This window comes from Chiloscyllium plagiosum, chromosome 11 (genome assembly GCF_004010195.1).
Source record: "Chiloscyllium plagiosum isolate BGI_BamShark_2017 chromosome 11, ASM401019v2, whole genome shotgun sequence".
In the NCBI taxonomy this organism is placed as follows: Eukaryota; Metazoa; Chordata; class Chondrichthyes; order Orectolobiformes; family Hemiscylliidae; genus Chiloscyllium; species Chiloscyllium plagiosum.
The window spans coordinates 57924170-57938601 of NC_057720.1; the positions used below are offsets into that span (position 1 = coordinate 57924170).

Below are 14432 nucleotides of genomic sequence, written 5' to 3' on the forward strand. Positions count from 1 at the left end.
AATGCAATTAATGCCCTCCATCTGTATGTAATTAAAGACAAGTGACATATAATTAACAGGTAGGCCCCTTGTGGTGCAATGGTAGTTTCCCTACCTCTGGGCCAGCTCCCACCTACTTCAGGAGGTGTGTACTGACAACTCTGAACAGGTGGAATAGAAAATACCTATATAACTAACTGGGGAATAGAGATTTGATTTCTAAAAATGAAAAGCAAGAATGACAACTTTGTCATATTCATTTAGAATTTATTCAACATCAAGAGCCATTAGTTAAACATCGGAAAATTGAAAGAGACAAGTTTGAAAGAATTACTTTCCGAGCAAAAGTAAAATTCGTAAGAAATTACCAACATTGGCAATTTTTGTAGAAGCTTTCCTGAAAAGTTATGATACTCATAGGTGCTCATTTGCTTGGATGCATTTTCGATTTCTTACCTGGTTATAGAACACTTCAACAGGAGCTGCGGATGTCTGAACAAAAGTTGGGGCTGATACCTAAGACCAATAAAAATACATGAAAACTTGAGGAACTTGCTGAATTCTGAGAGAGATTAATCTTATATATTTGTGATAGAAGATTTATTGCTACATGACAGTATTATCTAATAAATTAGTGGGCATGAATAAAAAGCCCCTAAAAATCAAAATGCAACCTCAAAGAAAATCTCCAGTGGAACCTTCAAACGAGAAAAATGATGATCTCGGCTCTGAAAGGGCAACTGAAAGCAACTGAAGGAGTCCCTTTGGACCCTTGCAAGCCATGCAATGAATGTTTCAGAAGGCTTTATTATTACAAAAAGGAGGCTTCAGAAGTTGAAAGTCTGATCATTGCTCCATTAATAAAAAAAAGAATTATGAATGCCGAAAATCAGAAACAACAAATTGTTGGAAAACTCAGCAAGTCTAGCAGTATCTGTGGAAAGAAAGCAATGTCAACATTAGTCGATAGAGTTCAGCAGGGTTGAGTGGAATGGTGGCTCAGTGGTTAGGACTGCTGCCTCAGCGTCAGGAACCCAGGCTCGATTCTAGCCTTGGACAACTGTGTGAGAGCTTCCAGATTCTCCCTGCGTCTGTGTGGGTTTCCTCCAGGTGCTCCAGTTTCCTCCCACAGTCCAAAGATGCACAGGCCAGATGGATTAGCCATGGGAAATGTGGAGTTACAGGATTAGAGGGATTAGAGTAGGGGGATGCTCTTCAGGAGAGCCAGTGTGGACTAATTGGCCCTAATGGCCTAGTTCCATGCTATCGGGGTTCTATGATTAACAGTTCAGAACAGAAGGGTCACTGGACCCAAAATGTTCACTCTGCCTTCTCTCCACAGATGTTGCCAGACCTGGAGGAGATTTCCCAGCAATTGGTTTTAGGCTCAATTAATAAACTTGCAGTCAGAACAATGTTGAACCATTTACACCAACTGGGGAGGTGATGGCAAGTGATACTGGACTAGCAATCCAGAGACCCAAGTTCTGGGGTTTCAGTTCAAATTAAACAAAAGCTGATGGTGCAATCTGAATCCAATTAATAAATCAGGAATTAAACAACTTTAGCTCCTCTAATGGTGATCCATGAAACCAGTTTTGTTGCTTGTTGCAAAAATACACCCAGTTCACTAGTGCCCTTTAGAAAAAGGGAATCGGCCATCTGGCCTATGTGTAACTCCAGACCCACAGCAATGGAGTTTACTCTACAATGTCATCAAACAGACTAGCAAGTCACTCAGTTGCATCTAACCACTACAAAGTTTCATTTAAGGCTCAAAACGAGAAGGACCACCTGGCACCAACCAAGGCACCGAAAACGAGAAATACTCAGGAGTCCTGTCGACTCGTCAAAGTCCTCCTTAGCAGCACATGGGGCCTCAAGTTGAAGTTGGACAGCTGCCTCACGTACTAGCCAAGCAACAACTGGGATTGTAAGGTATAATTCTGAGCATATGATTACCATGCCGACATAATAACCATTCCATCAAAGTTAGCAAACAGTTGCATACCACTGGGAGGTGTTTGTGTGAGAGTCCTGATCACTGACTACTGACTCAATGAGGTCTCACGGCATAAGATCAAATATGGGCAAGGAAACCAGATTGTCACCAACATCAGCCCCATCACCAGTTGATGAATCAGTTCCCTTTTTAATCACCACTTAGGAGTACTGATGGTGGCAAAGAACTTCAATGTGCATCATAAAGAGTGCCCTTGAAGCACCACTATGGACTGGGCTGGTTAATTCCCAAAGGACAAAGCTGTCAGACTGGATCTGTAGCAGGTGGTGAGGGAACCAATAAGTGGAAAAACGTATCTGCCTTTGCCCTCAATCTAAATGCAGCAGACGTATCTGTCCATAAGTGAGACAGTGACCACTATACCATCTTCAAGAAACCAAAGGCCCATTGTCAGTGGAGTTACACTCCTTTGTGGAACTGGAGGAGGAAACCACAGTGCTAAGTTGTACACTTTTCAAATAGATCTAACATCTCAAAACTATGCATTCATAAGATACTGCAGGCCATCAGAATTGTATTCAAATACAATCTGTCGCCTCATCGACCAGCATAACCCTCACCATCCTTGGCGCCAAGCCAGGGGATCAACTTTGATTCAATGAATAGCGCAGACAAGCATGCCAGCTTCAGCCCAGAATACTTTAAAAAATTAGGCATTGACCTGGTGATGCTACAATATAGGATTACTTATATTCTACATAAATGGAAGCAGCACGCAGTAGATAAGAGTTAGGTTACAATGGATCGGATCTAACCTCTGCAGACTTGGTTTATCCTGTCATGAGTAGCAGTGAGTAATTTAAAAGTTTGCTGAAAGAGGCTCCACAATATTCCATCCTCAGTTGCTGGGGAAGACCAATACAGCAGTGTAAAAGACAAGAGGTACTGGCATCAATCTTCAGCAAGAAGTGCCAAAATCCATCTTTACTGTCACCTGAAGATCTCTAGTATCAAAAGGTGTCACCCTTCAGCCAATTTGATTAACTCCAGGCAATAAACAAACTACTGAAGGCAACTGTCATGGACCAGACCAGACCAAACCTTTCCCCAGCAAAACATGTCAAAAAGATAGCCTAGGCCCTAACTTTTTCTTATTTTAAAGACAAGTGCCAGGCATTGCATTTTGGACACAATTCAATTGGTCAAACTATTGGACTTGAAGCAAAACTCGCTTTAGTCGTACACTATAGTTAAGATGCAGACAAAAGAAAAATAAATGAAAAAAACTGGCTTAACTGTAACTCTCGCAAAATAATAAAATAATAAACTTCTTAACTTTTTCAATATAGTAACATCCCATGAATACACACTTGGCAAAGGCAAATACAGTAACTGATGGTCTCACATGCAATTCTAGCATTAGGAAGAGAACCCAAGCTTTTAGCTATAGCAGAGAGCTTTGCAGCTTTCACAACCCCAACAGCTACTGAAAACTAAACTGAAAATACTGGTTCTTTGGGAACTTGACCCCACCCATTCAAGCTGCTCCTCTTGTTCCAACTTTTAAAAAACCCAAGACTTCACAAGCTATTTACTCTGATTTGAAGCAGACCTCTCTCACCTGTCTCAACCTCTATTTAAAAAAAGGACAAAATACACCTCTTAAAGCCATTGTATTGTCACACAATGAAGATTGCAAAAGTTACAGGCAACTGCAATACTTGCTGAAACCAGGTTGGGTATCCTTTATCCATATATCCAAAACCCCAACAGACCTGAAAACCAAAAAGTGTTTTAAAAGAGAACCCAAACACTCCGAGAGACACACTGCATTGGGGCCTTTGGAGGAACAAAAAGCTTTAATTTTGGTTCTGAACTGGCCAACTACCACTAACTTCTGCAGACCTACTCGTGACCAGCAAAATGATGGCAGGGGTAGTTGAAGTGCTATTAAGTGGCACTTAACTATAATCTGAACATTGAAATTCAAATTGAAAACACCAAGCCCACACAACCTCTGACCTCCTCACAACCTTAGCCCAAATATGGACAAAAGAACTCAACTCCAGGGGATAAGTGACGGAAACTGCTTTTGAGATCAAGGCAGCATTTGACCAAACATGACAAAGAACCATATCAAAATTCAAACCAATGGGAATTAGGGGGAAAAAAAACTTTGTTGGTTGGAGTCCATAACTAACACAAAAGGAAGATGTTAGTGATTATTGCAGGTCAGTCATCAGGAGGCACAGGACATCAATGTAGGAATTCCTCAGGGTAATGTTTCAATCCCAAACATCTTAACTGTATCAATGAGCTTCCAACCACCATAAAGGTCAGAAATCTCTCCCTCACCAATTGTGGGAAAGGATTGCAGCTGTTCAGGAGACCAATCACAACCAGCTGTTCAAAGGCTGGAAAGATGGATAGATAATATACTTTTAAAATATATATTTTTTAAAATTATGTAGTTTTTAGTCATCCATTATTGGTTCCTAAAAATTTTCCAAGCCTCTGACTTCCCACTAATTTTCCCCACTGCATATGCCTCAATTTTTGATTAGATGCTGTTTGACCACTTTTGTTAACCAAAGATAGTTTGTTATTCTCATTGAGTCCTTCTCTTTATCAATAATTTTTTTTTTGCTGATTGTTATGAAATATCTGCTTACTGATCTTTCCCTAAAGTCCATTTTCCCTGCCTACTTTAGGGAGTTCTTTCTTCATATCACAAACCGATTGTCCTTATTTTAGTTGAGAACACTGGTTTGAGACTCCATTTGCTCTCCTTCAAACTGAATTTGAAATTCTACCATGTTGTGATCACTTCCCTGTAGAGAACTCAAAAATACAAAATCTTATTAATCCTACATCATTACACATAACTAGATCTGAAAATGACTGTTCCCAGGTCAATTGTGCACACATTGTTTTAAAATAAAAAGCCTAATACATACAAATTCAATTCCCACATTCCTTTTGCCAATCTGATTTGTCCAGCCATTACATAGATTAAAATGACCAAAGTCAATTGTAGTGTCCTTCTGGCATAACTCTATAATTTGTTGATTTATACATTGTCCTACAGGTGAATCAACCTTCGGGGCACTGTAGACGACAGCCACACATGACTTCTGTCTCTTGCCACTCCTTATTTCTATCCAAACAGATTCAGCATTATGATCTATTGCACTTGTATCACTGTACTAATATTTTCCTTTATTAACAATGCTTTCTCACCATCTTTTCTTTTTATCTATTCTTCCAGAACATCAAATATGCTTGAATATTGAGCTACCAGTCCTGGTCACCTGTTGCAACATCTCTAACAGCTATCACGTTGTATTCATTCATTCCATTGGCACCAACTTATTTATCTTTCTATCTGAATGCAAGCAGCATTTGTAGACTTGAGCTTTGAGTTTTTAGCCATTACTACTTAATCTGATTCTATTTGCTGCTGCACATTGTGTCCGTTTGTTGCATTTTATCATTGCCTCTTCACTACCTTGCATTTCTGCTCTCTCATTTCTTTTGATTTTTTAAAACTGTGTTGCAATTGAACCCTCCACCCACATCAGTTAAAGGCCCTAAATACAATGTTTGTTGTACAATTCACCAGTTCCAAGCATGGTTCAAATAAAGCCTGCCCCCATTGAACAACTATCATTCCCAATACTACCGCGTCCCATCTCCCTCTGATTTTTCTTTCCACTGTGCACAAGCTAATACTACTTAATTTCTTTTTTTCTCCCAGACATGAATGCTGCTGTGGCAGAGTGCTTTGGACAGTTTGCTCATCTTCTCTGCAGCCTGTGCCCTTGCCAACATCAGAAACGCGAGTCTCGTCTCTAATTGACAAAGACACTGGCTAAAGCTACTCCAAAGATAAATTCTGGATCCCAATATCTGCTTCACTCAGTCACAGCCTCCTTGTCCTGACGTGGACCAAATTTCATATAATTAACGCAATGTGTGTGGCTGACTCTTGAAACAATGTCCAGGCAAGTCTTTCTTCCTCCTTGACGTGTTGCAGCGATCATAGCTCAGACCTCAGCTTCAACTTCAAGCTGAACTCAAGCATCCAACAATTGAAATGGATTGCACCAGTGCCCACCAACTCCCACATAATACAGCCACCACACATCCTTACCTAGCCATCTCTATTCAATTTAATTGGGGTGCTAAACATTTTAAAATAAAATTTTCTCGCTGTACTCCAAATAGGAAAGTAGTCTTCCACCTGGACTAAAAAAAGACAAATAACACCCAATCACCTGCTTTCATGTGACACCACTTGACAGGTAGAAACAGGGCAAGGGACTCTGTGCTGCCTGCTTTTATCTCATCATTGCTGACCTTCTCACACATTCTTCTCATGCATTTCAATTACGCTGAATTGCTGCGCACTTCTCAGTCTCTAAGTCTATCCAACATCGGCAAGACACAATTCAGGAGTATGATAGAATACTCCAATTGCCTGAATGAGTGCAGTTCCAACAACACTCAAGAAGCTTTATGCCATGTAGGATAAAGGAGCCTACTTGATTGGCACCCCAGCCAACACCTTCAACATTCACTCCCTCTACCACTGTGGCAGCAGCACATACCAACATGCCAATAAATAAAACAAGATAGTGGAGATCAGAGACAAAAACAGAAAGCAGTGCTGACGAAGAGTCATCTGACTCAAAACGTTAACTCTTATTTCCCCACAGATGCTGCCAGATCTGCTGAGTTTTATTGGCACTCTGTTTTTGTTCAAGCACCTTCCAAACTTGTGGCCTCAATTCACCTAGCTAGCTCCATTCCAAGCCACAAACCATTCTGACTTGGAACTAAATCACCACTCCTTCACTGAAGGAGGAAATGGCACGAGATTTTGTTGTTTTTTCCACTTGGAAGAGGAAAACAAAATAGACGAAGAAGAGCTAGCAGATATGAAATACACCTTGTCATTTTTTGAGAAAAAAAACTTACTGAAGTCCATCATTTTTTTCTAAGAATTTAAGTGACTATACTGGGAGTGAGAATTATTATTTTCCATCATCAGGACCAATTCCCAAAGTTTTCCTCTTCCAAATCAGGCGTTTTTCTGAGGTACAAACATCCCTTTAGCCTTACTATATACACAAACATTCCACTGTGGCATGAAATATCAAAGCAATACTCAACTTGTGTTTTTTTATTATGCAAGTAATTCAGCGTTCATCTTCACTTTATGCCCAATAATCATCTCTAATAAGAATAATCCTCTTAAGAGACTCTCATTCTGTTCCAGAGTTTAGTTACAGAAAACTTAACATTCTAAAAGCACTAGAGTGAGAGATAGCAAAGCACATTGTTCTCAAACCTGTGCACGAATGAATCAGCAGCAACAGATTTGATGCAACATCAGGGAGCCTCTGACTCGACTAAAGATATTGTAGCAAGTTTGCTGAATTTAACAGAGGATTCCAAGGACAGAGCACACAAAAATATCTAGCCTATTTTTATTTAAGGAGCTAGAATACAAAAATACAGAATAAAGAAACTGTACTGCACCATGGTTCTTTCACAACCTATGGGCCTATTTATGTAACTAATGGCAATCTCAGTGATTTCACTTACCTCACACTGTTCTTTTTCACATCCTGCTACAAACGCCTCAGAGGAGTTGTGTGATGGAACATAGGTCTGGTACCACTGTTGCATGGCATCCTACCAATATAGAAACAATTTCATAGGCCTTTTTCCATACTGGTCTGTTCCCATCTCACTGGTTTTTCAGTTCACACAAATTGTTTTGAAACACAAATGTTACAAGGTACGTTAAAGGTTGTCTACTATATAACTAAGAATTAGGCTAAAATTAAGTTGCAATCTATTTTGGCCACATTCTTTTGGGCACATTTCATGGTTTATTGAAGTACACATATACTGGTTATACATTTAAATTTCAGTTCTACCAAGGCAATGGAAAATTAATACATTTAAAATCCAACTTAAACAATATGACTGCAGCCATTGCAAATTGCTTTCTGCAGCTCTACCTGCGAATATTCCCCACAGCTTGATGTGTACTCAGGATAGCAGTCAAATGCATACTGGGAGGTGGACATCTGTAGCATTTCAGGTGCTGTGGCTGCCCTTGAGATTGCTGGATTTAACATGGATTCCAGAACTCCAGTCTGCTGTTGCCCAGGGTTATGCTTACTGGCATTTCCAACTGGAGGGAACACAAGACATGAGTTTAAAAATTTAGAATAACAAAATTTAGAATAACTAATTAATTGGTTGGGTACACTAGACAGCAAGAAAGCAAAAACAAAATGAAAGTTTAGGAAAGTATCTTCCTATTTTTCCTAAAGATTGCAACTTCTCAGTGGCAGATTTTCAACAGTTCCAATATGCTTCATGAAACGGCAGACAAACATAATACAGATTATTTGAATAAGGAAAATATTAAAGGTTGGCTTTGCCTATACATACATATTTATCAAAAATCCAAATTTTACAGATTGGAAGTAAATTTCTCCAAAATAAACAAAAGATCTCAGGGGGAGAAAATAATCTCCAACAAAATAAACCTCTGCGCAGATACATTTTAAATTGGCACAAACCTACTGGAGGTGGTGATCAGAGACCACAGTCAACCTGACTACTATGCAAGTAGCTATGTTGCATACCTATATCCTGAACATGCATCAAGAAATTCAACTGGAAATACTGGTAATGATATTTTGAACAGAGAGAGAATAATTTGAATAGAAAACTATTTCTCTACACTTAGTGCTTTGATGTCACATTTTGCCTTGGATCAATGGCAGATTTATTTGCAATGCCTCCTCATCATCCTTCCAAAGAATGCAACTCGAGGCGGCCATAATTGATAGTCAAGACACAAAGTGAGGCTGAGAACTGAAACTTGGGGGTCATGAGCTCAGGACCAGTGTTGCCCCACCTCAACCAAAAGTTCTCAGTGAGGTCATGACCATGTTAATGCCTCAAAAGTGAGTCACATCTGGAAAATGCTTGGGAAGCACTGGTCTGAGCAGTTCAATTTTTCTTTTGAAACATTACTAACACTAGTTGATACATGCTGATATGCTAAAAAAGGGATCACCTCCCCAGGTTTCTTACCTTGCAAATTCAGATTTGGCAGTATATTGCAAAAGTTAAGATAAGGATTGTTCGGTATTTTTAGATCAGGTGGTGGGACTCCCAACAATGACGTCTGGTTGCTCATTGTAGTAGTCTGTGGAGAAAAGGAGACTTGAACAACCATACATTTTTCCTCTGCCAATCATCTATTTGAGAATATAGACTAGAATAGTTTTACAATCAGTGACTTCCTTCTGGTTTTCCTTACAATTATTGTTCCTGGATTTAAAAAATTGGAGATATTCTTAAGAGTCAGGTTTCTAAAACTGTGATAAAACTATTCTGCTTCTTCCCGAGCTACCTCTTGCTTCAGATAAATTTCTCACAAAATGCCAAGTGACTCAAGTACCTTGCTCAAATGACCATTTGTGTGTGCAAACTTGGATGCTGACATAGTTGTTTACAAAATTTTATAAGGTGTGTGTTTTGGACAGACTTTGATTCAGGCAAAATGAAGAAAAGGTCAATTTATTCCAATTTTGCCCAACAGTAAGTTTGGGCAGTTTAATTGTTACAATCTGACATTCCTTTATCGTGAGCATTCTATTCAATATGAACCAACAACGCAGTTGGGGTAAAACATACATTGGGATAATATTCACTTTCTGCATCCTAACCAGAGTTCAAAATCTGCTTTGTGGATGGAAGTCAGCCTTCTTCCATGCCACCTGAGTTTCAACTTTACACCACCCAATTCTATCATCCAGAGAACTGATTCAAGCATTTTTACAAATTTGATTTCTACAAGGTCGATGGGAGGTAATACAATGTTTGCATCCTGTACAACATCTAAACATGCATCCTCACATCTCTCTTATCAAACTTACAAGTGTCTGAGTGACTGGTCAAAGTTTAAAGCTTAATATTCTTCCTTTGAAACCCCAGTATATAAGTTTTTAACTGCACTTGTGGTCTCTACTGCAGGTTATGTTCCTCTTACTCTTCATATTGGGAACCGAACCTATTCCACTTTAGCTGGAAATCTACTGCCATCAGGTGGTTGTTTGCTTTTTTCTTTACTCACATGCAGTTCTTCCACTTCAGCTTCACATACAGCTGGTCTGCCGGAGAATTCCACTGGTTTACCTGCAATTTTATGAGGGGGGGGGGGGTTCATCCTTAGGCAAACTTCTGACTCTGTCCTGTCAACTTTTGTCATCGTCACTGGCCTTTCCTTGCCTTATTTCACAACCAGTACCCTACTTCGACCCATTCGGATCTTGCTGACTAGATTTCAGCCCTGTTCAATTTGGTGACCCTTTCTGAGCCACTCCAAACCTTAGGGGTTTTGCATAAGTGTGTTTGACTTCTGAACCTCATTTGTTCCTGACCTTTCTGCCCCGGCTCTCTCCACCCTCCCCAGGTCCGCTAGAATGTCATTTTCTATTTGACAGTAACATCCTACTGCCAATTAAATCATCCTCCAATAAAATACTTAATGCTAGCACAGGCCAGAGTGAGACAAGATCTGTAACACATTTATTTGAAGTAAACTTTAACCACCAGTGGCACCACATACTCTTTCCAAGAGTAAGTTTGTCAACATGCCAAATTTAACTTACATTCAGGTGGAAAATCTTTTATTTCACCCATTAGTAGGTATGGTGAGCACCCAATAATTTACCAGAATGCAGAGTACACTCTCTGGCTGTTTACAGCAGTCAGTGATCACCATTAATTTTAGTGTAAACTCCTAATTGCTATCCTCGTCAACAATCATGCTCAGCAGATACTGACCTTTAACACTATAAACACTAGCTTTTCAGCTCAAATTTCTGCTAGAAATAAAGTTTTGATTACACACACTGTCATCTTGCAACAGCAGTAACTGGGGTGGTTTCTCATCCAAATCACTTTTAATGATTGGGAGACAGTTTTAATTTCTCTGCCTGCCTTACCTTTTTTCTCCAGCTTGTGGCAGGAGCATTTACCTCACCCTTATCTCTCCCTTTTTGAGAGATTTTCTGAGTTTAAGTTGGTGTTAACTCTTTGTCGTGACCCAGAAGAACTACCTGTCTGCACCCTTCTATTCCCTGATCCACGACATATTTCTGAATTGAAAAGGGTATTCAGGTTCTAAACTCAAGGAGAATCACCTCAAAAATATTTTTGTAGGAAGCCTCAATTTTAAGTGTCCATACTGCCAAAAGCAGTTGCTTAAGCCACTCAGATTCTGGGTACGTCTGGTCAGGATGCCATGGGATTGGGGAAATAGAGGAAGACGGTCTTTTGGTCTTTGCCATTACCAAACCATGTTCTCTCTTTTACCTGCCCCAAAGCTGTTTTTCTGAAATAAAGTTTATTTGTGTATTTCCAGATCTAAAGTAATTTTCTTTCCAAGCTCAATAAATTGCAAATGGCTTTCAACCCAGTAATTTAACTTCCCAAAAAGGTGTAATTCAGAAACAGGGATGAGTGCTTAATGTTTCTTCTCCAATTCTGCAGAAGGGTCAATGGACCCAAAACATCAACTCTGACTTCTCTCTATTAACACTGCCAGACCTGCTGAGATTTTCCAGCTATTTGCTTTCATTTCAGATTTCCAGCATCCACAGTTCTTTCGATTTTTTGTACAATGTTTAATTCACTGCCACATCTCTTCCAGGCATGCCCACCTTAAAGTTCTGCTCGCTCTCTGACAGGATTTCATTCCAATCTTTTTTCTTGTTCACCGTTTATAAATTTCATTGTCACTTCTGGTGTTTGACAGGTATTTACCAAAACTCACTTCCACAGCTATATTACATTCCTCAACGATTGCATCTGGCTTAGACTTTTCCCACCACCTCCAGTTTTGAAGGGTCATTGGACGAGAAACATTAACTCTGATTTCTCTCCAAACCCACAAATCTCTGGAGATTTTCCAGCAATTTGTTTTGTTTCTTAATGTCTGACTGACACACAGTTCCCTTTTAATTTCATTTCAGACTCATCTCAACTCATCTCAAACAAGTCAGATGATCACTATGGTCACCAAAAAGTCAGTATATTTCCTTTTTTGAAAAAGGGATCAAGTCTCAGATAATAAACTCAATTGATGGAAGTTTAAAATTGATGGTGGTAAAGTAAAAACTATTAAAAGAATCAAAAATACCTTTGGGAACGAGTACAAATCATTAGTGGTCTTTAAACAGTGCCACACAAGATCAACTATTCTACAATCTAATAATTCACTATGAAATACCATATCCTGAAGAAATACAACCCGATGTAACTGCTTCCACACTCTAAGGCAAACAATATTAATATGTGCACTCAAGTGCGTTAGATAGCAGGTGCACGGTGTAAATAGTAAAAGAAATGGTGGGAAGAATGTAACAAAGGAGGAAGTGCCTCAATATTACTTACCCAAACAGCATTACTCATTGACACTTTAGGCTGGGTTTGTGCTTTTTGCTGACTGGTCAAGCTGCTCAGAAATGAATTAGGAATTCCTTGAAGATGTGCCTGAGTCATTGAAGCAGAAACTGGAGATGGCCCAATGACTACATTTGGCTTTTCCAACATTGATTTATGCTCATTTGTATTTTGTCCCAGGAGTTTCTGATTGGACTGAAATGATAAGGTCCCCACCAGTGGCTGAGTGCCCACTTTAGTGAATTCAACAGGCAATGCAGGAACTGGAAGACCTGTGTCAAAAAACAGATACAAATAGTAGCAGAAAAATAATTTAGTTTTGCATTTTAAAACAATTATATACAACTATCCTAAATATGTGCTCATCTTTTTTGTATTTTAGGGAAGACTTTCTTTCTCCATCAAAGGCACTCCCAATTCAGGTACAAGTTAGATTCAGTGCACAATACCTCCCCAGGAACTATCATTATGACATTTTAAGCACACTATATTTTCTTCAACATCATATACTGCAAATTAGATTTTTTGGTTTGAGTTAGTAGGTTTTCAGTGTGCCTGAAGTTAATAATTTATAAATATTTCTGTAGTCATGATTTCTTTAAAGCAATATTTGAAGGAGAGTTTTCAAATTAATGGATTTTTGTTCACCTTCAAGTAAATAACAGGGTGTCAAGTTTGTTACAGATGACTGGAACTTGCCCTTTTTAAGCTCAAGGAAGACACCCATAGCTCAGAGAGGGAGGTTTTTTAAGTTGTACAATTAGGTTTTGGCAAAGCTTACAGAAGGAAGTTTGTACAGGCCAGTGCTTCTGAGGAAGAATAACACATACTGCATTAGGTAACAGAGTAAAGGATTAGTCCCAGACCAAAACTGTTGGGATAAAATCTCTAAGAGCTTACTGAAAAGCAGAGTACATTTAAGCTTGGTATATAATACCTCCAGAAAGAAGCTCCAATTCCAGTCTGCATGAAAATTTCATAAGCTTTTTGATCCTAGTGAGGTATTAGAGATAGGAACTCTGGCACAAACACTGTACAAGAGATTTTTTTTTTGTTATGATACATAAAGTATTTTTATGTATTGCACCAGTGCTGTGCTTTGGGTAAACCTAACAGCTATCAAGCCAAGTTTCAATCTGGAATCTGAATTGTACAGTATCAGTTGGGATCACACCATCGCTGATTAAAAGCATATAAATCATATCCAATAAAAATCAGATGACGTTTTACATTTTATACCTGCAGTCAAAGATCGAACTTGCATTCCAACCCCACCTGTCTAATCATGCAGTTCCATACAGCAACAATTGGAAGGATTTACTCCTCAAAGCTTCCAAATATTGGAATTAAAATATATTTAATTTAATTTGATTAGATATATGTATATGTTGGTAACTTATTTTCTAAAGTACCTAAATAAAATGAAGGACAAACTGATAAGTGCACTCTAATTACAACATATTCCTAATTTTAATTGCACCCTCACCGATGGCCCAGACTTCTTTACAACATTCCACCTTACCTTTCTCTATGACACTTACAAACTTAGTTCTTTGACCAAACTTTTGAGCTCCCATTGCAACAAGTCCTTATGTCTCAATACCATAATGCTCCTGTGTCTCATTTAAGTTGAGCTATTAATTGTATTTGTACTCCAGCTTTACCACATATTTAAAAAATCTTCTTAAAACTGTTTAATTTCATTACAACCAATTGTTTGGACATTCTGTAGGAGAGCTAAATAAGCTCTTGCTACTGTCATGGAATACCTGAAAAAAAGTTAACAATTTATTCCACAAAATTGGCAATAATACAAATTTCATTTTAAATAGCAAAATCGGTAGGAGCACTTCTGGCTGCCCCAATTCATTAAATATGCTCACAGTCAGAAGCCAAGAGGACTGTTACTGATTGAAATGCAAACTCTCACAAAAAGGGAATTTAGAATCTGAGATTGGCTTCATCATACTTGTGTAGTCATTTTCCATAC

The 14432-nt window shown here is 38.8% G+C and overlaps 1 protein-coding gene across 1 annotated transcript in view; it reads right to left on the bottom strand.

Annotated features, from left to right (window-relative positions):
* Positions 1 to 14432, bottom strand: part of raver2 (ribonucleoprotein, PTB-binding 2) — a 107301-nt gene that overhangs the window by 35421 nt on the left and 57448 nt on the right. Inside the window, exons 9-13 of the mRNA XM_043699444.1 lie at positions 12434 to 12714; positions 9065 to 9179; positions 7975 to 8150; positions 7553 to 7642; positions 436 to 495 (exon numbers count right to left, since the gene is read on the bottom strand). Coding sequence (XP_043555379.1) covers positions 436 to 495; positions 7553 to 7642; positions 7975 to 8150; positions 9065 to 9179; positions 12434 to 12714 — 722 coding nt within the window. The remainder of the gene's footprint in view (positions 1 to 435; positions 496 to 7552; positions 7643 to 7974; positions 8151 to 9064; positions 9180 to 12433; positions 12715 to 14432) is intronic.